This window comes from Calonectris borealis, chromosome 7 (assembly GCF_964195595.1).
Source record: "Calonectris borealis chromosome 7, bCalBor7.hap1.2, whole genome shotgun sequence".
NCBI lineage: Eukaryota > Metazoa > Chordata > Aves > Procellariiformes > Procellariidae > Calonectris > Calonectris borealis.
The window spans coordinates 33971959-33995009 of NC_134318.1; the positions used below are offsets into that span (position 1 = coordinate 33971959).

At 39.5% G+C, this 23051-nt stretch overlaps 1 protein-coding gene across 4 annotated transcripts in view; it reads left to right on the forward strand.

Annotated features, from left to right (window-relative positions):
- The window catches only part of VTI1A (vesicle transport through interaction with t-SNAREs 1A), a 282386-nt gene that overhangs the window by 210495 nt on the left and 48840 nt on the right, over positions 1 to 23051 (forward strand). Inside the window, exon 8 of one of the 4 annotated variants that reach the window (XM_075155069.1) lies at positions 15234 to 16802. The exons of the other annotated variants lie outside the window; for them this stretch is intronic. Within the exon in view, the coding sequence (XP_075011170.1) occupies positions 15234 to 15375 (142 nt within the window). The 3' untranslated portion in view covers positions 15376 to 16802. Of the gene's footprint in view, positions 1 to 15233; positions 16803 to 23051 lie in introns of those variants that run through there. 4 annotated transcript variants of the gene reach the window in all.

Here is a 23051-nt window from a genome sequence, read left to right on the forward strand (position 1 = left end):
TGTCGTGGTTTAACCCCAGCCAGCAGCTGAGCACCACCCAGCCACTCACTGACTCCCCCCCGGTGGGATGGGGGAGAGAATTGGAAGGGTAAAAGTGAGAAAACTCGTGGGTTGAGATAAAGACAGTTTAATAGGGAAAGCAAAAGCCGCGCACGCAAGCGAAGCAGAACAAGGAATTCATTCACTCCTTCCCATGGGCAGGCAGGTGTTCAGCCATCTCCAGGAAAGCTGGGCTCCATCATGTGTAATGGTTACTTGGGAAGACAAACGCCATCACTCCGAACGTCCCCCCCTTCCTTCTTCTTCCCCCAGCTTTACATACTGAGCATGACATCATATGGTATGGAATATCCCTTTGGCCAGTTGGGTCAGCTGTCCTGGCTGTGCTGCCTCCCAGCTTCTTGTGCATCTGGCAGAGCTTGGGAAGCTGAAAAGTCCTTGACTAAATAAGCACTACTTAGCAACAACTAAAACGTCCCTGTGTTATCAACGTTATTCTCATACTAAATCCAAAACACAGCACCATACCAACTACTAGGAAGAAAATTAACTCTATCCCAGCCGAAACCAGGACAGATAGAACGAAAGGCCAGTTGTTTTAGCACAATCATTTAAAATATAAAGTTTTGGAGAATGCGCAGAGAGCTTGAGCAGGGGAGAACAAGCAAGGCAATCTCTCCTAAGAGAGGTTGCTTTTTTGCTGAAAGAGACCACAGAAGAAGAGAGAGGCTTTCTGCACAAGAGGAGGAGAAACCGTGATTCAGTAAGTTATATGGTGCAGTCCTATCTTAGAGAAATCCAGTGTAAGCCTAGAGAGTACCAAAACATGGTGCGTCAGTGACATGCAAAAAGCTGTACCTATTTTTTCACATTTTCCCATGCATTTCTTGTGAATGCATAGGGATAAATCAAATTAAAGACAAAAGTTTGGGTGCATTTGCTGTAGGTCTTCCCATGCCCCTGAAGAGTGAAGCATCATAAACTCCTAATGAGGTGGGAGCTCTGGGCACTGGGGTGCACTGAGCTACTGGGCAATCTTGGTATCTTAATAGTGGTCCTGGGCCAACAGCCCCTGTGCCTTATGGTCCTGCTTGTGTAAGGAGGACACTAGGTGTAGTGTTTCCAATCAGGAGGAACCACAGTGTGACAGTCTGTTGTAGTTTAATCTGCAAGACTAAAAGTAATACGCACTTTTAATACATAGTAGAAGTCATCACCAGAATTGTTACCCTATTTAAAGCACCAGTTGTAGTTAATTTCTTTGTTTTACTTTTTATATGCATTAATTGACCACAGAGAACTGAATTGTGCCATCTAGCAATAAAACACCAGACTGGAATATGTAATCTGGCTGGACTTTTTTCTCTCTCTTCACTATATGAAATGTGTTTTCTATTTTTTTTCCTGTTTTTTGAAGTGAAGGTGACAATTCTCACAAAGTGTTGGGAGATCTTAAATTTGAAATCTGTAAACGAAAGGTATCTTCAGGTACTTCTGTTGTCGTTATTAACACATCGCTTCTGTATTAGATGATTAAAAACAAGTCGAACTATCAAATACATATCATTTTAAAAAAACCCACATTTTTGGAATACCAACCGTTTTGCTAGGTCATAAAAAGACAGAATGTTTCAGGTGATGTTATCAAGTTCAGAAATACCTTATTTGAGAGAGAAGGTTCAAGAGGTACCAGTTTATGCGTACTGCTATTCTTTTAGCATAAGCTAACAAGAACAGTATTTGTTAGAGTAAAAGAAAACTGTTTGAGATTGGGATAGTTCCCATATAAAACAGCCTCTAAGAAGTCCCATGTAAAAGTTCAATTTTTGTTTTCTATCAAAATCAGATGGCACAGTCTGTCATGGGAAAATAACTAAGGCATTTTGAGACCCTCAAGTTGTGGAGAGATGTATGGCAGTTATTCCACTCTTGGATTAGAGGATGCAGCTAGGTAAAAGTAACAGTCTCCAATTAATTTCCTAGACTCATATAGATTAGCTTTTTGTGTAATCCAGGGCAATCCTGAATTTACTTTAATTTGTTTCATGAAATCAAACCAGAGCAGTGACTATAAAGATCCTTTTACTTCCCGTTCTAGTAGCTTTCTCAGTAAATGCTCTTGTTTGCAATCACAAAGACCAGAGGATCCCCATAACTTGGAGAAATGGATAATTGTGATTGTCTGATAACAGGTCCCATGTTTTTAATTCTTAATGTTTATTTTTTACCTTAAATCTTGTATCGTTGCTGCTGTGAAAATTTCATGGCTTGGAGATTGGTTACAAATCCATTTTTAATTGGCTTTTTTGATGACCAAAAAAGGGAGAGGGCTGTGGAAAACTGGTGATTTTGTGCACATTTTAATCATGCTCCTAAAGAGCTAAGTGAAAAATGATACATCTTTTTCCAACTAGGAAATTTGCTTGCCTTTATTATTGCTATTTACAAGATGCCTTTCATTTTGTTGTTCCATCCGTGGTTTACTCCTGGTCTTAAGCTGCAATGTTTACCTACACAACAGGGCAAAGGCAAGCCACCATTACTCCTGTGTGAAAACCATTTCATTTTGCCAGCGAATGAACCAACAGCAAACTACCAACAGCAAAAATATAAACCACTGAGTACTTATTCTGAGTAGTCGGAACTGCAAAGGCAGGTAAAAGCCAGTTAAAATTTGACGCCTGGCCACATGGTAAATTTTTGAGAACCCCAGCTGTTTGAGCTGTAAGAACATCTGTGATTGTCAACAGTTCATTAGAAAATTACTGGCAATAAAAAAATGCCAGCGCCCCTCAGCAATTTGATTCCTGATGGTCTGCCTGTCCTCTGTATTGTTTTTCTTTGTTCACAGAGAGACTAAATTTGCAAGAAATTTTTCTTCTGTGTTTCCCTCGTGGTACGGTGATCTAACATCATTATTCACTCCTTACTTATACCGGATTTGAATATGCTATTGTTTCTCGGACAATAAAAACATCGTTTGCCTAGCAGTCATCACATACATTAAATCTTTGCCATATGTGTATTACATTCCTGTGTCATATTCCTTGGACAGGGCCTGGGTAAATTCCTTTGGCTCGAGTTTTGACATGATGATTGTAATAACTGAGAAAGCTTCCATTAATAACTGGTCAGAGCACTAAGTTAATACTTTATCAGAATCCTTTGCAATATTTGGATGATGTCGATCTCTAGTATGGTACTGTCTAGCAGTTTGCACGTTAGATCAAAAATATGCTAAAGTCAGGAGCAATGAACCATTTTTATGCTTACAGAAAAAAGAAAATAAAAAGATGGCATGCTCAATCAGACCTGTCTGTGCAAGGAACCTAAGACAGGCTGTAAGTCTGGCTGTAGGATCTTCTTGAGCTTTGCAGGTCTGTTGCTGCTTGGATTCTTCTTCTCTTTGAAATTTTGGCTGCCTGCAGCAGAATTTCCATTGCTAACGTTGTCTCTGTGCCACACAGCAACAGGGGTAGGAGAATGGTCTACTATTTAGTATTTCTTTCTCACATGTTTCTGCAGCTCCCTCTTATTTCTTGTATTTGGCTATAGACCTGAGGGTGAGATCACACGTGTATAGAATGAGAGCTGTAGAAACACATTACTCGGCCGTATTTAGTGCCAGCATTTGAAAGTGCCAAATTGCTTTTTGGGTTTTCAGTATCACGTGTTGGAGTCGTCACAGGCTGCTACTATTCCCTGCTATTTACTCCTTGCAGCACTCGTGTAATATTTATAAATACTTTCACAGATGAACATACCTTTTTAGCTACAGGATGTGGATGGCATTGACCTATAGTATAAAAACAATATCGTGCTTCTGATCCAGTGGTTCTGAGTTTGTAGACTTCTCTATTAGACATTTGAAATGAGCCAATTATAAAAGCAAAGATAGTTTAACCGTGACACTTGTTCATTGTTTTTGTCCTCAGCAGTTCTGTGTAGACGCTCTTCATAATTAAGGGCTTTACTGAGTAAAGAAGATTCCCAGCAGTCACCCTGGAATTGGATTAACAGCACAAGAAACTCCTCCTTGCTAACCACATGTTCAGTCCCTTTATATCATTCGATATACAAGCCCTTCTTCAATTTGTTTAAATGAATTGCTGCAATTTGGCTCTGTGGACTTGAAGAATTCTAGCCAGGCTTTATTTAGAAGTATAGTGGTGCATAGAGTCTCCATCTGAAATTAGGGCCATGTTGTACAAATTATCGTATAAACACAAATTAAGAGAAATCCTCTGCACTGATGAGTTAATAATCTTTGTTGTCAAGACAAAGAACGGGAAGAAGGAGTAGTGTTAGCTCTGCCGTATACTCTGGATGCACAGATTGTAACTTACCAAAGGTGATGCAGAGAATGCATTACAACATTGAGAACTGAACTTTGATTTCCTGAATACCTGAATATGCTGCCTTAATTACAAGACTGACTTCTGCCTTGTCAGTCATTATAAACTCTGCAATCATTTGAGGTTGATACTGTGCCAGACCATGTATTGTCATGGAAGAAATATAGCTAACGTTAAACAGAACTGTATTTCTCTTTACCTGCAGATGTGTGAAAATAAGTAAATTTTGTCTTCCTGAATTACGAACTGCATCCTTGCTACACTGGTACAAAAGAAAGGATCATTTTAGTATATCCATGTTTTAAAGCTGCTGTCTGTTTCAGCATATCCCAGCAATCTCCATCCATTTCTAGGATCATCTTTGTGTTAATGGTATAAATATGTTTGCCCAAGTCATGCTGCACAACTTGGTTGTCTTCACTGTCTTTTGGGAAAAGTTTTTTCTTTCTTTAGGCTCAACTGAACATGCCATTTTCATGTGAGGCAATTTATTTTTGGGTATCCTCTTAAGTGGATATCTTGGATGTGAAGAAGTGACTAACAAACCCAGTAGATGCAGGATATTGACAGATGTACTCCAAGGAATCTAGCCGTGGTACATAAGACATTACCATCTCTTTGCTGTCCACCCCATCCATCCGCCCGAGGTTACCAACCCTACAGCAGACCTGACAAAATCGAACGGGGGGGCGGGGTGCTTCAGTCATTTCAGTGCAAAGACCAGAGGCTTAAATCAAACTTAACCTTGGCGATATAAGCTGAACCACCAAGCTTTGCACCGAGCCAAGCATTCCGTGGCATCAGCTCTGCTGTAGAGGCAAAAATATCCCCAAGAGCTGGCACGGCAGAGGAGGACAGTGTATCTGAAAGGCAGCTAAGGGAAAGGACCCTGCAAAGTCAAGTGCAGTGAGATCTCTGACAACCAACACAGCTCCTCCTCCTGGAGCCATTTGAAGACATGCGGTGGGAAAGCTTTCTAAGAGAGCACTTGCAGTCATCATGTGTTTTTGGACACACCAAGCCCAGAGGCTGTATACCTCTTGTGCTGTAATTTGTTTCTTAATGGTAATGAATCAGGTTGGGATCTCTTGAGATAGAGATGACATTCCTGTAATAATAAGATTCTAAAATGTTAAATTTTTTGAGGCATTTTGTATACTGTTGATATAATTTGTAAATACTGGGTTGATATCTTTCACAAAAAAATCTAATTTCCAGATTTGGGGTTTATTTTGTCATAACAAATAATGACAGTATGAAGGTGGCTCTTTAAATATCACAGAAGGACACAATAGTGCTCCCTGTTCTTGGGCAACGTTTTTTTTTTACTTTCTTGGGAATCGTGGGGAAAGGAAGAGGAAATTGGAGAGACATTTAAAAATGTCAATTCTAGTTCAAAAGTTACACAAGCAAACACTCTTGACCAAGGTGTTGAATTATAAAGTTTGATATTCCATAAAGCTAAATAATCGGAAGTAATACTGCCAATAAAAGACATTCATTTATTTACTCGAGGTGTCCATTGTTAGCACTAATAATACATTTCAATATATTGAAATTGCCAGATAATTCTTTTGTGACTTTTATGCTGGATGATATTGTTATTTAAATGAACCTACAGACTGCACTGTAATGAAGAAATGCATGTTTTGCCTAACAGTTATCAACCAGCATTCCAACAAAATGAGAATTTTTACCTCCATTCATTCTGAGGGGAAGCTGGGGGTCACTGTTTTCAATATGGACCTTTTAAAAGCCTTTCAGCAGTGAATAATTATAAGCCACAGCTTCTGAAATTACCTGTATTCATTGTAGGGAAGAAGAAACTTTTATCTTTTGTAATGAAGTACACTTGCTCATTCAAATTTTGTAAGAATTCCTTAAAATGGCAGTTGCATTGTGCTGAGTTAGTATTAGGTGGAGTAATAAAAGAAATCGATTTTTAAATATACGGATACCCTTCTTTATTAAATTTTACTTTTCTTTAATTTTGGATCCATCTTGTAAAATAATACAGATGGCAAAAATGTGTGGAGCTCTTGTGTAAATAACCTTATCTGTACAAATTGCTGTTTACTAAAACAAATGTTACTTCATTTGCAGTTTCAAATTCATTTTGCACTTTCATTTGAAGATTGGGGTTTGAAACTGTTTTGGTCATGCTAATTTTTCTATATTAAGTTTTAGAAAAAGATTTTCTTTTTTATAGTTCAAAACTATGCAGAAGATAGGGATTGGAAATATGGCTTGCAGCAATGGGCTTTGGACTTCTCTCTTTGTTCTTAAAAACAAACAGGTTGGCAATATTCATTGGTGTAAAGAAACAGAAGAGTCATTATCTGGGGAGTAATTTTAAAAAAAAGATATACAATAATTTGTTAATTATTGCCAGAAAAAGCATGCAGTTTTACTTCTGAAAATGTGCGTTCCGGTTAATGAAAAACATTACCCTGCAGCCGCTGTGGGATTTTTTCCACTTGTAAAAGTTTTTTTTAAAAAGGAAGAAACTGATCCCACACTTTCCTAAATGGGATTTTTAGGCAAGGGCTAATTCAAGCCTCACCCTCAGACAATAAGCAAGCACAAAGTTAAAGGTTGAGAGTTTTGCTTTTGAATTCTGTGTATTTACTTTTAGAGTAAAAATACCTCTTTTTTTTCTTTTTTCTTTTTTCTTTTTTTTTTTAATTAAATGGCAGATTGCAAATTGGGTTGATTGTTTCAATCAAAAATGTTTTTCCTGTACTTTGAACGATTCAGAGACTTGATTGATTTCCCCACTCAGAGGAAGTCTTCTTCCCTGTCCTGTACAGCACCAACCTGCTTCTGGTAGCATCACTCATAAAACACTTCATCTGTAAAATAAAATCTAGCTTTGTAAATAAGATGATTTCACAGTAGCTAAAAGTTTTAATCCTGCTTATGAAGTTGTTTAGACTGAGTGACGCTGCTCTCTTGTTTGTCCAACAGGGTGGGAGAGGAGGCAGTGGGAGTAGCAACCTGATAGAGACAATGATGTTGCTATTAAAGCTGAGCTTTTTTAATCCCCTACTCATGGTAACTGTATTAATGGATGGGTAACCAGGTAGTTTGTAGCTGCATATGTCTATCACCCAACTTGCTAAATATTTATTAGACCAGAATTTTGCCTGTGTGTTAGTCATATTTAAATATGGGCCATATGTTCAATGCTCTGAGATGCTGATCCATATTTCATTAAACTTTAGTAAACTTTCTGTCTTCTGTCCATGTACGCAGGCTGCCAAGCTATGGTAACACACACAACTAGGCATCTAGAAGAGCAAACATAATCCTTATTATATATCCAGCAATGTTTTTGTGCTGTGAAATAGCTAGGACCAGGACCCTTGGGCAGCATACAAATACAGAGCAAAGAGTTGCCCCCTCTAGAGAATTTACATCCAGATGGCTGAGGCATATAAAGATATTTTCTCAGGGTAACAAGTTGCCTCATGTCAGCTGACAGGAATATGCATTCTCAGCAAATGCAGAGTAATTCAAGCTGATTTAGCCCTTTCTCCTGTGATAACTTTCAAACCCAACGACAGCAGACAACAGGTGGATATAAGCAGATGGGGAAGCACGAGGAGTGAATAAGAAGGTCGGCTTCATAGGTAGTGGGCTCAATATTGCAGCAGCACAGCCATTGTCAAGCTTTTTTTCTGGCATCAGAGTTAAGAGGAGGCTTGAGAGGGGATTTGAAGGAGGATAACGAGGCAGCTTTGTGGACATGAACAAGGAGCTCTACCCAAGCATGGGGGCAGCAGGGGAGAAAGCACAAAGATCCTTGCTTGAAAAGGTAACAAATGGGTGATGGAGCCCACTGTCAGGGGCTGACTGGAGGTGGAAGCTCTCCCCTCTGGAATAAATGAATGAGAATAGGTTGGGAGGGGATTAGGCTGAGAATGCTTTGAAAGAAAAAGCAAGTAGATTATGTTTATATAACAGAAAAAGGGAAACCGTAGCAAAGAGGAGTAACAATGGTCAAAGTGATGAGCAAAGAAAATGCCAATATCAAAAATATTCTTCAAGCTTTTCCAAAGCTGCTCTTTCAATAAGCAGAAGGAAGAGGTGCATTGTAACGATGGCTTTGTAGGCATCCCCATCGCAACCAACTCCTCACAGTTGCTTTCTGAAACTCAGGAATTATCACTAGAAATTTTCTAAGCCTGGCGTCTACCTTTGAGGTGAACAGTTATATTGCCTGAGCCAGAAGAATTTTTTTGTTCTTTATTATAAGGAAATAGGACAAAAGTGTACGTTCCTTTTGGAAAAAAAAGTCACTGGTCTCTTCATTTGCATTTTTTGAAATTATTACAAAACGGACTCGTTGCTTTGTTGATTTGTCATAATCATTTAAAATTCAGCTTTACAGATTTCTCAGTCTGTTAAAAACACTGTTTCCATTATGTCCTCAGATGTGCAGTTTTCATTATTTGGTTCTGAAAAAAATTACTGGCTTTTTTAAAAGGCTGTTTACTACCAGGCAGTCTTATAGCAAAGCACATATCTGTCCTTAGGCAACCATATTCCTCAAAATCTGAAAAAAATCCATTACTTCTTGCCATGCTGAGGATATACTGTATTCTTATATGAACCATCTGTTGTTGATGGAAAGGCAAGAACAGATGATCTGAACTGGCCTGTTAGTGCAATAGCAGCATAATTCTGTCCTGGGTTGGAGACCCAGGATTTAGCTTGACCTCATCACTTCTGTCCTCTGTGCCACTGGAGACCAGTGGGGTGCACTGGTGCATCCATCCTTCTTGGGAAGAGCGTAGCCAGCGCTACTGCTCATGTGGCATTGCCAACTCATATCCATATTGCTATGTTGAAGGTCATTCCTTAAGTCTTTTGTTTTTGCCTCCTGCACAAAAGACACATCTGCAGTTTGTCAGGAAGAGAAAATAGAAAAGGTTGGTGTCGATGCTGCTGAATGGATGAATTTAACAGTGAATAGTGAGCTGTGTCTGAATATTTCGATGTCAGGGTGGCCTTATTACTGTACATACTTACAGAGGATTTTATAATCAATTGCAAAGCTCTATGATGGCTTTGACGTGTGATATATATACAAGGGTGCACTAATCACTGATTTAATATAATGCTTAGCCCTGTTGAGAACACTGTCATTTATTTAGTGCACAAATCATATTAAGCCAACCACCAGCTATAATTTTGGAAATTGGTGGAATATTCCTATAAAGAAGCACAAAAGATTGTAAAGATTGAATAAGTTCATTGTCTTACTGACCAGTTGGGGAGGGGGAGGCCGTCCTCTTTAATTCTTTCTTCTTTTAAAAATACTTTGTGGTTCAGCAGCACAGACACTGCATATCTTTGTATCCCCACACAGTCACCATGTTAATAGCTGTTTGCTAGCTGTGGTCAGTTAATTTGAAAAAGCTGGCACACTGGTATTATAGGTCGCAATAGATTATTCTTGAATCAAATGTAGTATTGTTGCTTCAAACCAAACCCCCACCCATGACAAAATTCATTATAGGTCTTTAATTTATAATAGTGTTTGAAAGGATGAACCTGAGATGATATGAAAGGAGATTCAGTTTCTTAATATTTTCTCAAGCCATGCATCATCCTGTTCCTACTCCGCTCTTGCTACATGTATAGACTCAGTAAGGGGTTACTGTTGGTTCAGGAATCTAGCACGTCTCTGTTTTGTTGCAAATATGAAAACAGATTATAAAATGTTCATTGACATGATGAACATGAGTGCGCTCCTGAATGTATGTTATATACATTTCTATTATGCACATAAATGCAAGGGAGTCAATCTGAAATATGTTTTATTCAACGTATTGTGGTGGCACAAAAACTCCAGGCCCATCCTTGACTCGATCAGTCACTGGAAGCTGTCAATGCCTTGCAGGGTAACTAGGCTCTCAAAACTCACTTGCCCTGCGATAGCCATCATATTCCAGGTGTTGGCTAATAGGCCAAGCAGCATCACTTTCTGACAAGAGCCTCAACTATTCCTTTCAGACTGGAATGGAGAATTTGGGGGGAGCTCAAAAGCTTGAGAGGCAATTGCTAGCTGCTAGAATAAAAAGCTGAGTTGGGACACATCAGTTTTCATTTCTGGCTCTTCTGTCAGGGCAGTGGATACCTGACTCCTACAGCTTATAAAACAATTGCAAGAGCAAAAGTTAGTATTAAAAACAAAGCAAAACCCTTGATGATCCGGTACAGAAAGAATCTCTTTCTTGGGGCCCAAAAATCTCTCTTCCATGATGGCAGTGGAGGGAGGTGTCCAGGAAATGTTCTGGCTTTCAGTCCGGTGGGAGCAAGGGTTTGAGAGACAGTGTGCCCAATCTTCAGTTCTCATTTTTGGAAGGTCCTGAGTCCTGTGGATGCTATCTGATATACCCACGTGCACAGACGAGCATGGTAGCACTTCAGCGTAGATAAGGAGAGATTTTTTAGACCCCCTCAAAAAATCAACCACACAACACTGTGTGTGCTGTTGTGTCTGTTCTACATTTGACAAAGATAGAGCTTCTGGTCAAAAGGAGAGAGAAGGAAATATATACAGACCTAGTGTCCATTGCCCTATTCTGGTCCATCCGAATAGTCATGTGGCTGTGTCTAGGGGAGCTGTGGGGGGTGGATCCAAATGTCTGCTGCTATGAATAACTTGGAAATGAATAATTACAACAGGAGAAACAGAGACACCTTCCCTGGAAGAGTCAGTAGGTAGAAGATTCAGCTGATGTGTGAAATGTGAGTCTTCAGTCTGAATTAGGGAACAGGATCTTGATCTTTCAGATCACAGGGGAGCATGGTAATTATGGACCTGTTGCCTTTTCTGGAGTGGGATGAGTGTGTGCCCATTTCTTCTCTGGTTTATCATATAAAAATAATTGGTTTGCAAGTTGATGTGGGCTTGGAAAATTTTTGTAGGATGAGAAAATGGATTCCCACTCATTGCCGTGTCTGAACTTCAGAAAATGACCCTGTGCACCTCTGCACAGAATATTGTTTGCCATGCACTTGAAAGCCAGCACATACCTTCCCTATTCAACGCATTAAGCAATGGAGACATAGTCCTATCACAGGACTTAAGCATCTGTAAGGGATGCAGAAGTAAAATGTATACCATTTTAACTCCCCGTGTTTGAATTCTACACACACATAACTGGCAAGTATTATGAAAAGGAAAAATATCAGTTCTTCAGGCCAGTGAGAAAATTCTCTAACGGTGAAGATTTCTAAAAACAAACGGATTGCTTCCATGAGGAATTTAGAATGAAAAATGTGATAAGTTATAGTTAGTCATTAACATTTGTTGAACATTCTACTTATTATTAGTGTTTTGTATACTTCTGGTTCAAACATTTCATGGAAAAAGAGTGGAATAAATGGAGTAACACTAACCAGATGGTCCTGTATGTGGAATTTCTAAAGCTTTTTGTGTACTTTATGTCGAAGATAACAAATCACACAGGTCAACAGCTTGTGTCAGCCAGTGAGAAATGATTGTACATTTTAAGGAAGAAAAGCTCTTGAGGTCTTAGTTGCATTGGTGTCAGGGATTCAATTTTGTGATTTTCACGTGGAAATGAAGTTGCTTCCAAGTGAGACACACTGCAGAAGAAATGTTTAAAGAGAGGCTTGTTTAGATTCCAAAAACTAGGTTATCTTAGACACATTTAGGTTCAGGACATCTCCTCCTTGCTTTTCATTTAATTATGTTTCTATTTTATCTTTGGCATCTGCAGAAGATAAAATATAGGAATAATTAGGAATAGAACTAGCTGATGAAAAATTAAGACTTTGCAATATTGTTTCTTTATATGCTGTTCTTAAAGTTAAAAAAATCAGAAAAGAAATCTGCGGTATGTTTTGCTTTTTGATAAGTAGCTTCATATGTTTTAACATTTTGAGAGTCATACACTTGCTAAGAATATCTGTCTGATCTGTGGCATATCTAAGTCATCCATCCCTGTAGTATCTTGCGAGGTCACTGTAGTCCTGCTGAAATATTTTTATACAGAATTTCATCCAAATAAATAAATAGTGTATGATGGTGCCATCTATAGCCTAGACAGCTCAAGGGATTAGTAATTAGTTATATAGCCTTTTATTTAGGGATCGTTACTTAAGATCAGACTCAGAATGTCACTTATAGCCACGGGCTTGGCAAGTTGAAACAGTGGTTTCTTTCTGATCCTTGTCAATGAGGTAATGTCTAAGTCATCTGGGGCAAAGTAGAAGTGGAAACTGAATGATAATTTCATTTCTAGAATTGATTTATCAAACTCATTTTTACGTAAAGGTGGTGGGGGAACTTTTTAACTACTGTCTACCTGTTCCATGAGTGCAAATGAAATCAACTTCTAGATACATTAACCAGAAAACTTTCATTAGCATTACATCCACTAAAGAAGACAAGTGTGACATAGTTTCAAGTATATATGCCAAAGGTTGTTGCATCACAGAAAACAGCAGCAATGTGATGAGCAATTCAGAGCTAATGATCTTTCTTTCATAAGACCATCTCCTTCCTATAGCTCAATAAATACATCTAGATAATGATCCAGGACTGCAAAAATGGAAATTTCCTTAAAAGTGAATTGTTTACCTATGGCAAGCTTCTAGATAGACTTCAGAGAAATGAACCATTCTGGAGATGCAGCCCTACATGAGCGCAGCAGTGGTCTTAACTTTTTAGTGTAAAGTTAAAACATCAATTGTAAAAAATGCACCTTTGGTAGAGTTCTTTTCTCTTGTTCAAATCAGTATTGAAATTAGAAATGAGTACATTCCTGCAAAGGAGAACATTTTAGATTTTCTGCTAAGGGTAGACCTTCTTTCTAAACACAAACAGCATTTACCCTTTGAATAACTCCTCAAGCTAGGATTGTCTCTTCTAGAAGACACTTGCTGTTAGTGGCAGAAGAAGTTTCACTTTTGACACATGTACAGTGAAGCAGGGTAGAGGCTTATTCAGCATGGCACCTTCCATAGATGATGCATCCCTAAGCATTTGCAAAGTGGTGCCATTTTCTAGAACCAGAGCTGTAGAACAATAAAAGAGCCACAGGCAAAGGAGGAAAGATGAGCTTCTCGGTGAAAGTAAAACCAGATTCTTATGAACCAAATTGTGTTTTATTAATCATCTTAGCACCAGTGAGTGTAATGCGGGGTGGATGGAGAAGTGTGGGAGGATGGTATTGTGTGTGTGTGTTGTTTTATTTGTAATGTGGTGAATGGTATTTATATGCTATCTATTTCCATTGTCATGAAATGACCACGCACAATGCATTTATGGGTTCTCATTGCAATGACTGTACTCATCATACCTTACTTGCTGAACGTAAAAAGAGAGTGTTGCTTTCTAGTAGGTGATAGTGCACCCTCATAGAGGCAGAGAGTCTACGTAATGCTTGTTAAGCCAGGGATCAGTAAACCCACCTGGATGACACTTTCTTTTAATTTGTGAGAAGTTACAAAAATGCAAAGGGATTTTCTGAAACACTGTTTGAAAGAGAAATAGAAAAGAAAACAAGTTTTCTCTTGCATTGTTTTAGGTTTGTACATCATATTTTACTGATAATTTTAGACCAGTGGTAAAAATTGGATCAAAAAGTGACACATTCTCTTCTCCATTATGTACATTAGTGAATGACATCTTCTGTTGTGCACTTACATCTGTGTATTTATGCTTTGGTTTATATGCGTGCATGCTTGTGCAAAGGTGTATCTCTAAAGGTGTTTAATTTTTGCTTATGATATTAGATGTGCAGTTCTCTCTGTTGTTATAGCCTTTTTTGTGATGTTTCCTTGAAATATGTATAAAAATAGGGCAAGAGAGACCCTGTTTTGTCTGTAAAATGCCTCGGTAAATGCCTGTCACATTTACCTAGTGTTATATTTAGACTGGGGCTGAAGAAATCACTGAAACAGTACCCGAAAGCTCCTGAAAGTGATTTAATATGAGAGTCAATGCGGAGCCAGCGGCTGTTTGTTTCCAGTTCCTGGTCACTGACTAATGCACCGAGCTCCTCTGACGTGTGACCCGTTGATGTTGGCAGCTCATCTCTTCTCAACTATTGCAGCGCTGGCCTCTCCCTAATTATCACAGCCTGCACCCTCCACGCACAACACGTGCACACACGTTCCACTTAGCCTCGCCCAGGCTCGGTGCCATCCCTTGCAGCTGCCTCCAGTGTTTTCTACTTGTCGTGGTTTAACCCCAGCCGGCAGCTCAGCCCCACCCAGCCACTCGCTCACTCCCCCCCGGTGGGATGGGGGAGAGAATCAGAAGGGTAAATGTGAGAAGACTCGTGGGTTGAGATAAAGACAGTTTAATAGGGAAAGCAAAAGGCGGGCACACAAGCAAAGCAAAACAAGGAATTCATTCACTCCTTCCCATCGGCAGGCAGGTGTTCAGCCATCCCCAGGAAAGCTGGGCTCCATCACGCGTAACGGTGACTTGGGAAGACAAACGTCATCACTCTGAATGTCCCCCCTTCCTTCTTCTTCCCCCAGCTTTATATGCTGAGCATGACATCATATGGTATGGAATACCCCATTGGTCAGTTGGGGTCAGCTGTCCCAGCCGTGTTCCCTCCCAGGTTCTTGTGCACCCCCAGCCTCCTCGCTGGTGGGGTGGGGTGAGAAGCAGAAGAGGCCTTGGCGCTGTGTAAGCACTGCTCAGCAGTAGCTAAAACATCCCTGCTTTATCAACGCTGTTTTCAGCACAAATCCAAAACATAGCCCCATACTAGCTACTGTGAAGAAAATTAACTCTACCCCAGCCAAAACCAGCACATTCCTGGTACAAAATCCCATCGGTCCGTGGGGAGAGGACTCAGGCACTGGGTTTGCATCTTGCAGGTCCAGCTGGGAAGCCCCAGCAGGCAAGAGCACAACAAGAAGGTACAAGTCCAGCGCTGAACTGCTGAAGTCCGACAACAGCAACTCAGCTGTGAACTTGGAGAGAGTGGAATTGTACAAAGGGAGTAAGCTTGCCATATAGTTAAAATAAAAGACAATTTTGTTTAGTTCAGTAGCTCAATTCAGATGATTTTACAAAATGTTATAAAGTTTTGAGGTGCTGCAGTCAAGGATCAGACAGCGGATGTAGTATTAAATGATTATTTGCCAGGTATTTGGATTTTCTACAGGCAGCCCACAGCCTGGAGGCTCTGCATAAACCTAGGAGCAGGGCTGTCCTCTGCCCTGAAGAGCTAACCTTCTCAGCTCTGTTTCCAGATGCAGAAAACCAGTAATCCTGACTGAATGTCCTATTATTGTTCAGTAGCAAAAATTGAGATTGGGATGTTTGCAGTGTGAAATCTCTTGCTGATTTGGGCCTTGATCCTGCAAATACTTACCATTGTGCTTATTGTTATGTAGATGCATACTCCCACTGAGTACTCCAAGTTGTATACGTAAATGTTTTCATAAGTCTCAGAGATCTGGTTTGGTACGTGCAAGCACAACATGTGTAATGCACAATCTCAGCTGCTTCTGAGATCCTGAATCTCTGCCTGGAGACAGATATAGCAAGCTTCAATATGAAAACCTCTCTGGATTAAATTTTTAGTATTATAAGCTTGATTTATATGTGGCAAAACAGTTGGTTGGGATGTATTGCAAGAAAATGTATCCCATCCATTAGCAAAGAATGCAATAATTAGGAAGGGAAGAGACCTGACTCAGAACGTGTGATATGACTTGGAGTTGTGCAGACTCGAGTCATTATGCAGACAAAAAACCCCACCACTCGCTTCAGTGCAAGTTTTGCATGTGTAACAGCTGTCACAGTCAGACCATTAATCAGCTGAACCACCACACAGGTGGAGGATGAGAAACCACCTTCTGTGCTAGAGGTTGAACGTAAAAATTATTTTTCATGGGGTCCGTGTCTGTCTGTGGTGCTGTAGCTGCAGCAATACAAATCTCCAGTGCAGATCTGTTTCTCCACTGGCATAAGAAGTTCTTGTACAATTTCCTTTTTTAAGCGTAGAGGAAAAAACATAGATTGTAGTTAAATGCTAGAGAGACCATGATTTTGGTCTAAGCTGTGTTTCCCCTGCTAAAACTATTGCAACAAAAGACACACATATTTTATTTTACTTGATATATTAGTGTACTATGCACTCATATCAATTGCATACAGTTAGATAATAAACAGCTTACTTTTGATTGTGTGTGTTAAAGTACCCCAGGTTATTTTGCTAAATGATGTCATTTATCATTCCCTGCTGTGTATAATGACTATTTGTGAAAAACAGAGCTTTTTCTTTTCTCTCCTGTCCACCCCCAAACCAAAAAAGAAAAAAAAATCTAATCAGAATAAGCACATCCCTTGAAATTCAGACACTTTCCACCTCTTCTCAGTTTGCATCATGTGATATGGCAAGACATCAAATGATACAAGGGTATGTAATGTGACAATAAATGAAAGATGAATTAGAACACTGGTTTTTGGATAGATTGTTCCTTATTCAATTTGGATGATAAGAATTCAGTCTTAATTTCTGACATATTCATTTTATCAGCTAAATTTCCTAATTTGTATTATTACAGATAATTACCAACATACATTTATTCTTAAAACTTTATTTGTTCAATTAGAAGGTAGATTTCAGCCTTTATCTTTGTAGGTAGCTGATCCAAGACAGTTTTATGTAAATGGCTTAATTAATTGGTACCCTTCAGTTGAAACAGCAACTTACAAAGGAAGTAATCCTTTTCGAGTGGCATAAGCTGTTTAAAAAAGGCAAAAAAACCACAATACTTTTCTCAGGCACCCTGGCACACAATTATGTTATTTGACAGAAGTAAATGTAATAAACTGCAAGGCTTCTTCTCAAATTATGTCTTTTCTGTGTAATTAAAATAGCATCAACCTTAAGTGCAGTGGCTCTGTAGTCTTCAAATCTACATTATTAAGAGACTTAATTATGCAGAATTACAAAACTTTCTTATAAATTGTTCAACGTGTTGGTGGTAAAGATGTGATCTGTGTGGCCTACTTATTAAGTTTACACTCTCTCTCAAGCAGTTAGTTGTTTCCAAGTGTTCGGCGCGTTGCTCTCCCTTTCAGGCTATCCTTGGAAACCCCTGCCACGCGATGCTGTTAGAGGATGTGGTGACAGGACTTTTTCTTTATGGCCATCTGACAACAGCACCGGTCACTGTCCCCCACCAGCGCTGTTGTTACCAAAGCTGGGCTTGCCTGGATTGCAACTGCACACTGGTGTCCTGACGTATAGTCTAGAAAGGAGAAAGGGAGTTTTGGGTGTTCTCTCTCCTCCTGCCATGCACCGAGGTCCATTTGTTGCGGAAGTTAAGCCTTCAAGCAGTATTTTCCCTGGATGCATGCTACTCTACAGAAGTAAGGGGCACTCCGTAGTGGAATTAATTTGTAAAACCCAAAAGAGGGTTGTTGAGATCCCGTATGTGATGGTAAATCTCTGCCTTTCCTGAGCAGATCAAAATGGCCTTGGTTCTGAGTGTTAGCATGGCACAGTGTACACCTCTTTCTTAGTCTTATGCTTTCCCTTCATAAGAATAGTGGGAGGAAATAATAATGAACCTTTTAAAAACAACCAATTCTTCATGTCGTTAATAAGGGAAATTAAACAATACACACTGCACCCACTTATTTCCTCTGCTGCTTGCTGTTAGACTTGTTTCTGAACTTCACACCAAACTGGTGATCCTGGGGGAGGGGGGAAGGATGAGTGGGTGAATGAATACATGTCTAGAAATGTGGCAACTTTGCAGCAGAGATGCTCCAATGTTGTCCTCATTATTGTCCCATTTTATTTGGCAGAGTGACTCTTTTCCCCTTAAATGTGCAAGGGTTTAATTAATACATTCCAGTTGTCAAACCCAGTTCAGCTTGATGAGCAGGAGAGTGTAGAAAAGCTAGATTATTTGTTTGCATCACTAGGCAATGGGGAAATACCTCCTCCATTGGTTTTCTTTGCAAGTAGTGACAGCAGTGTTCTGACAGACAAAGGGATAAAAACTGTGCTGGAAGGACTAGAAGAATTAATTTGTAATAGATAATTGGATCTGTATGGCAATGATACGAGTTTGGAGGAAACTCGAGCGGAATAGCTCTCTAGGTTTTTAGGTTTCACTCTCTTGTCAAAATAGCATCTGCACGCCGTATGCATTTTAAAGTTTAAATAAGAATATACATATCTCGCTTCCTTATTTAGCTGCCCCATCCATTGTCTGACAAAGGTCTGGATATGCTTACCTCTATTATTAATTAAAACTCAGAAAATAAATTTTGCTGTTTGTTGGGAAAGTGGTACAGTATTGCTGTTTCTTTCTTCTCTTGCAAAAGTTAGTTTTATTCTTGCACCAGCCTCTCAGACAACTGTCTTTTGAGTTTTGCAAGCCTCATCTTTGTTGCTGACTGATCCTACAGCAGATCCTCAGAGAAGGGCGTAGTTCAGTGTTACAAGAGATTGTCTCATTCAGTGGAAGCATGGGTCCATCCTGTGAGGGTATTGAATGTCAGGATTGAGACGTTACTTGAGTTCAGTTCTGTAGGAAGCCAGTGACGAGAGCAGAGTACCGTGGGGATGTACTCCCAACGACTCCGGCTGCTAAGGTGTGCTGATGGTGTCTGTACCAGCTGCAGATTTTTCAGAGTTGGCAGATTTGTCCCTAAATATATGTAGGTGCAGTAATCAAGCCTAGAGGTCATAAATGTAGGTAACCGTGGCTGGTAACAGAGCAACTAACAAATGGCGACAGTGCATTATTTAGAGGGGGAAAAAAAAGTTTTATTGGAGGATGATCAACATTGTTCCCCCCCTTTTAAAAAGGTGTTACGGGTGATCCCTGAAATTATAAACCTGGGAGGCACCTCAGTGTAAAGAAATATGGTTGAGAGAATGATTAAAGATCAAGTTATAAAGGACCTAGATGAGGATAATATGATGGGGACAAATCAGCACGATTTCTATAGCCTGTCAGATTTCTTTGAAATAGTTAACAAATAATGGATAAAGGAGAACCAGTGGATATAATTTATTTAAACTTTCAAAAGGGTTGGATAAAGTCTTTTAAAAGAGGCAATTAAGGAATCTTGCTAACAATGGGGTAGGATGTAAAGTCTTGTCATGGATTTAAAACTGATTTAAAGACTGAAAGTTAAAAGTAAGATTAAATGCCCATTTCTTACTGTTGGAAGGAGACAATAATGGGTGTTCAGGGCTAGGAACGGTAGACTTTGGGTTTTTTAACGTACATATTTTATTAAATTGCTATTGTGCGTAGAATATAATTAGGTAGTATTCCCTAGGAAATACTGTAGGTTAGTATTAAGGATCTGTGTTATACAGACTGCTCTAGCGCTGTCGTGCTGTATTAAAAAGGAAAAGAAACAGGAAAATAGAGTGAACAATAGCAAGAACACTTCCCCCAAAAGATGCTTCTCCACTGACAAACCATCATCTCCTTGTTGCACCACCTAATCTAAACGAGCGCAATTCATGAAACACACCAGCGCTGATCCAACAACAAAATCAAATTTCAGTCTAAAATGTCGAGGGAAGTTTTGTCCAGCCTTTGGTGAACTCGGCATGTCTGCCCATTTACTGCAGTCAGTCTTCGCTGCAGTGGTCTGTGATCTCTGCTGGTGCTGGCACCGAGGCACTCCACAGCCGAGACGGCTCTAGCCTGAGATAGGACTGGGAAGGAGAGTAGAAATTGTAGAATAGCTCTACAAAACTAGACTAGTTCAGATAACATGGTTTTGAATAAGGTTTGTCACAGAAAAGGTAAAAGAAATACGTGCAACAGAAATATGCATACAGTTAGAGTGAACTTGTAAGCCCTGAATCAGTCATGACTCATCAGGCAAGTGACACTGGTGCCGTCCCACTCAGGTCCATGAGGACACCTCTAGGTGCAATAACTGAGAGATGGGAAGTTTTACTCCATGCCAGGTGTGTCCTTATCTTCAAGAGACTGTCTAGCCCAGATAACAGGTGTCCTCCCCCATCATCTAGCAAGGATGGAAGAATTTTCAGAACAATTAGAGATGTTGAGTAGGAAGTTCCAGATGAGAAAAAATTAAAACCTGTGATTATTTAATGTGGGGAGGAGAAGGGTGATCAATTATGGAACAAGTACTGCAACAAAGGCTGATCAGCGGCTTGCACTTACTATCCTGAAAGTCGAAAGTCGCCTGTATTTAATGGACGTGAGGAAGGAGAGGGGGTGGAGAACACGTCTCTCCCCTGGTAATAGGAATCTCTTGGCACAGGGTATTGTCGCAGACAGCCAGTTCTTAAATCTGGTAGCAGGGTGCATCATCATAGAGAGTATCATGTAAGAGAGTTAGCTAAGGTCTGCCTGGTACTGAATAAAACCAAATAAAATCACTCATGGTAGTCACTCTACCCCCAAATTTCTGCACCTTGAATTTAGAATGCTCCTGATGAATGAGGCTATCAGGAATGAAACCGAATGCAGCGGACTATATTTAAGCACAGTAGCAGAATGATATTTTGATGGTTAATTTCTTTGATCTTCTGTTGAATTTAAATTTGCCTACAGTGGTTTCCCAGTTTCAATTAGTACACAAAACAAACTTTGCGTATTTTCTGAGATTATGTTCTTCATTATACGTTGCTGTAGTTTTATGTGTTGTTGCCAAGAAATCTGCTTTTGACAAATTGCACAGGAGGCATTTTGAGATTGTGATGGAGTTGATTGAGTTTTGGCCAAATCCTGTACACTTTTATCACTGAAGACTGAAATACAGATGCTTGTTACACTAAAATATATAGAATTTGCTTTGGCCCTGAAAATCTGTGTCACATTTTAAAATAACCAATTTGGGTACAATTTGAGTTAAGTGGCAAGTAAACAATGCAAATGAAACTGTTTTGTTAGCTAGAAAGTAATTGAAAATCTGCAACTAATTATAAATTGGCAATATACAAGTCTCCAGGAAGCTGAAAGGAATACTTTGCTGATATATTGTTTAGTTATATTAAAAATTAACTTACCCTGCACAGTTTGTGCAAGAGATTTTGTTGCTTATTGTAACTTTACTTTCGAAAAATGAAACAACTCGGACTTCGTAAGAAAAAAGAGTGTAATTTTTTAATCAAAGATAACTCTTCTTATGTTATATGATTTTTTTATTTCATATGGGCCTTGAGCTTCAGCTTTTGAATGTAGGTTTGAATTTCTTCCTTCAGTGTTTGTCAGTATTCTAAGTTTTGATTGGCACTTTCATTGTGTTTTTCAACTCATCACCTCAACACATTTCTCATGCATTAATGTAGCTGTACAATACCTTTGAGAAATAAGGATGTGTTGTCACATATGAGAAGAAATTCTTTGCTTGTATTTGGTTGAAAAAAGTATGGGATTGGCTGGAAAGCATCTATTGTCAGTGCCACCTAGATCTGTAACACTAGGAGCTAGTCAAAACACCCAGATAATTGTCATGTGGATTTGTGCTGCCAGAATGTGTACCATGTGCAGATGTCAGGTTTTGGTGAATATCAGCTTTTGTTGTTGAAGAATTATTACTTAATAAGACCATGTAAATACACAAGTTTTTTTAAAAAAGGATAAATCAATGTGAGTATTTACTACAACTCAGTTTAACAACCCTTGATGTATATATCAATCAAAAAGCATTTCACAGAATTTAGAGAAGGGAGAGAGGGGAAAATGTTGGTCTTAGAATGCTCTGAAATATCCTTTATCCCAGAGCAGCAGGCCATGCTGGAGAGCTCAATACTGTCTCTATTTCGGTCTTGTCACCAAAAGCCCCAAGAGTCTCCACAACAGGTAGGGACCCGAACTCTGTCCTGCTGCTAGAAATAAACATTTTCAAGCTCATCCAAACTCCGAGTTGTTCAGGTAAGCTGCAGAAGATGCAAAGTAAGACTGGCAGGCTTTGCGGGGGGGGGAAGGTAACACTGCAGTTACTGTTGTATTATTCTGTATTATGCAAATGGACAAACAAAAGGATACAAAGATTAAGAATTACTTCCTTGATTCAGATAGAGTATCAACAAGAAGAGCCACGGGGAGAACTCCTGACTTACAGTGCCAGGCTATCATCATCAAGTCGTATTCACCCACTTGGCAATTGCCTTCTCTGTATAAAGCATTTCACGGATACGTACGTTCCTTTAACAATCCTTGACTTGGAGAAGTTTCAGACTTCAATTTTTTACAGCCCTGTGCTGTTTTCTCCATAAACCAGTGTTGATTAAGTGAATCGTACATTCTTCCGATATAAAATTTTTAACATAAAGTCTTGCAGTCAACAACTAGTAGAGATACCTTTTGACACTTCTGAAATGGTTCAGCATTGTCCAGCGGTACAGTGTGGGCTCAGATACGATGCCTGAAAAGCTGTGTAGGGACCAAACAAGCTGTGGAGGTGTTTCCTAGTTAATCCTGTGCTGAGGAGATCTGGGCAGCCTGTCATTAAAAGGAAAACACTTCAGCCAAGGAGCAGGAATAAACCTCTTTTCTTTCTGCAGTAAACACTTCCAGACAGGCCAGTCTCACGGTCCTTGTGGATGTAGCTCCCTTCATGCCATTTGGGACTCCAACCTGCGAGTACAGGTTGCAGGATGAAATCCATAAATACTAGGCTTAAAAAAGCAGATCTGCATCCAGAGCATTTTAATAAAAAGTTAGCTT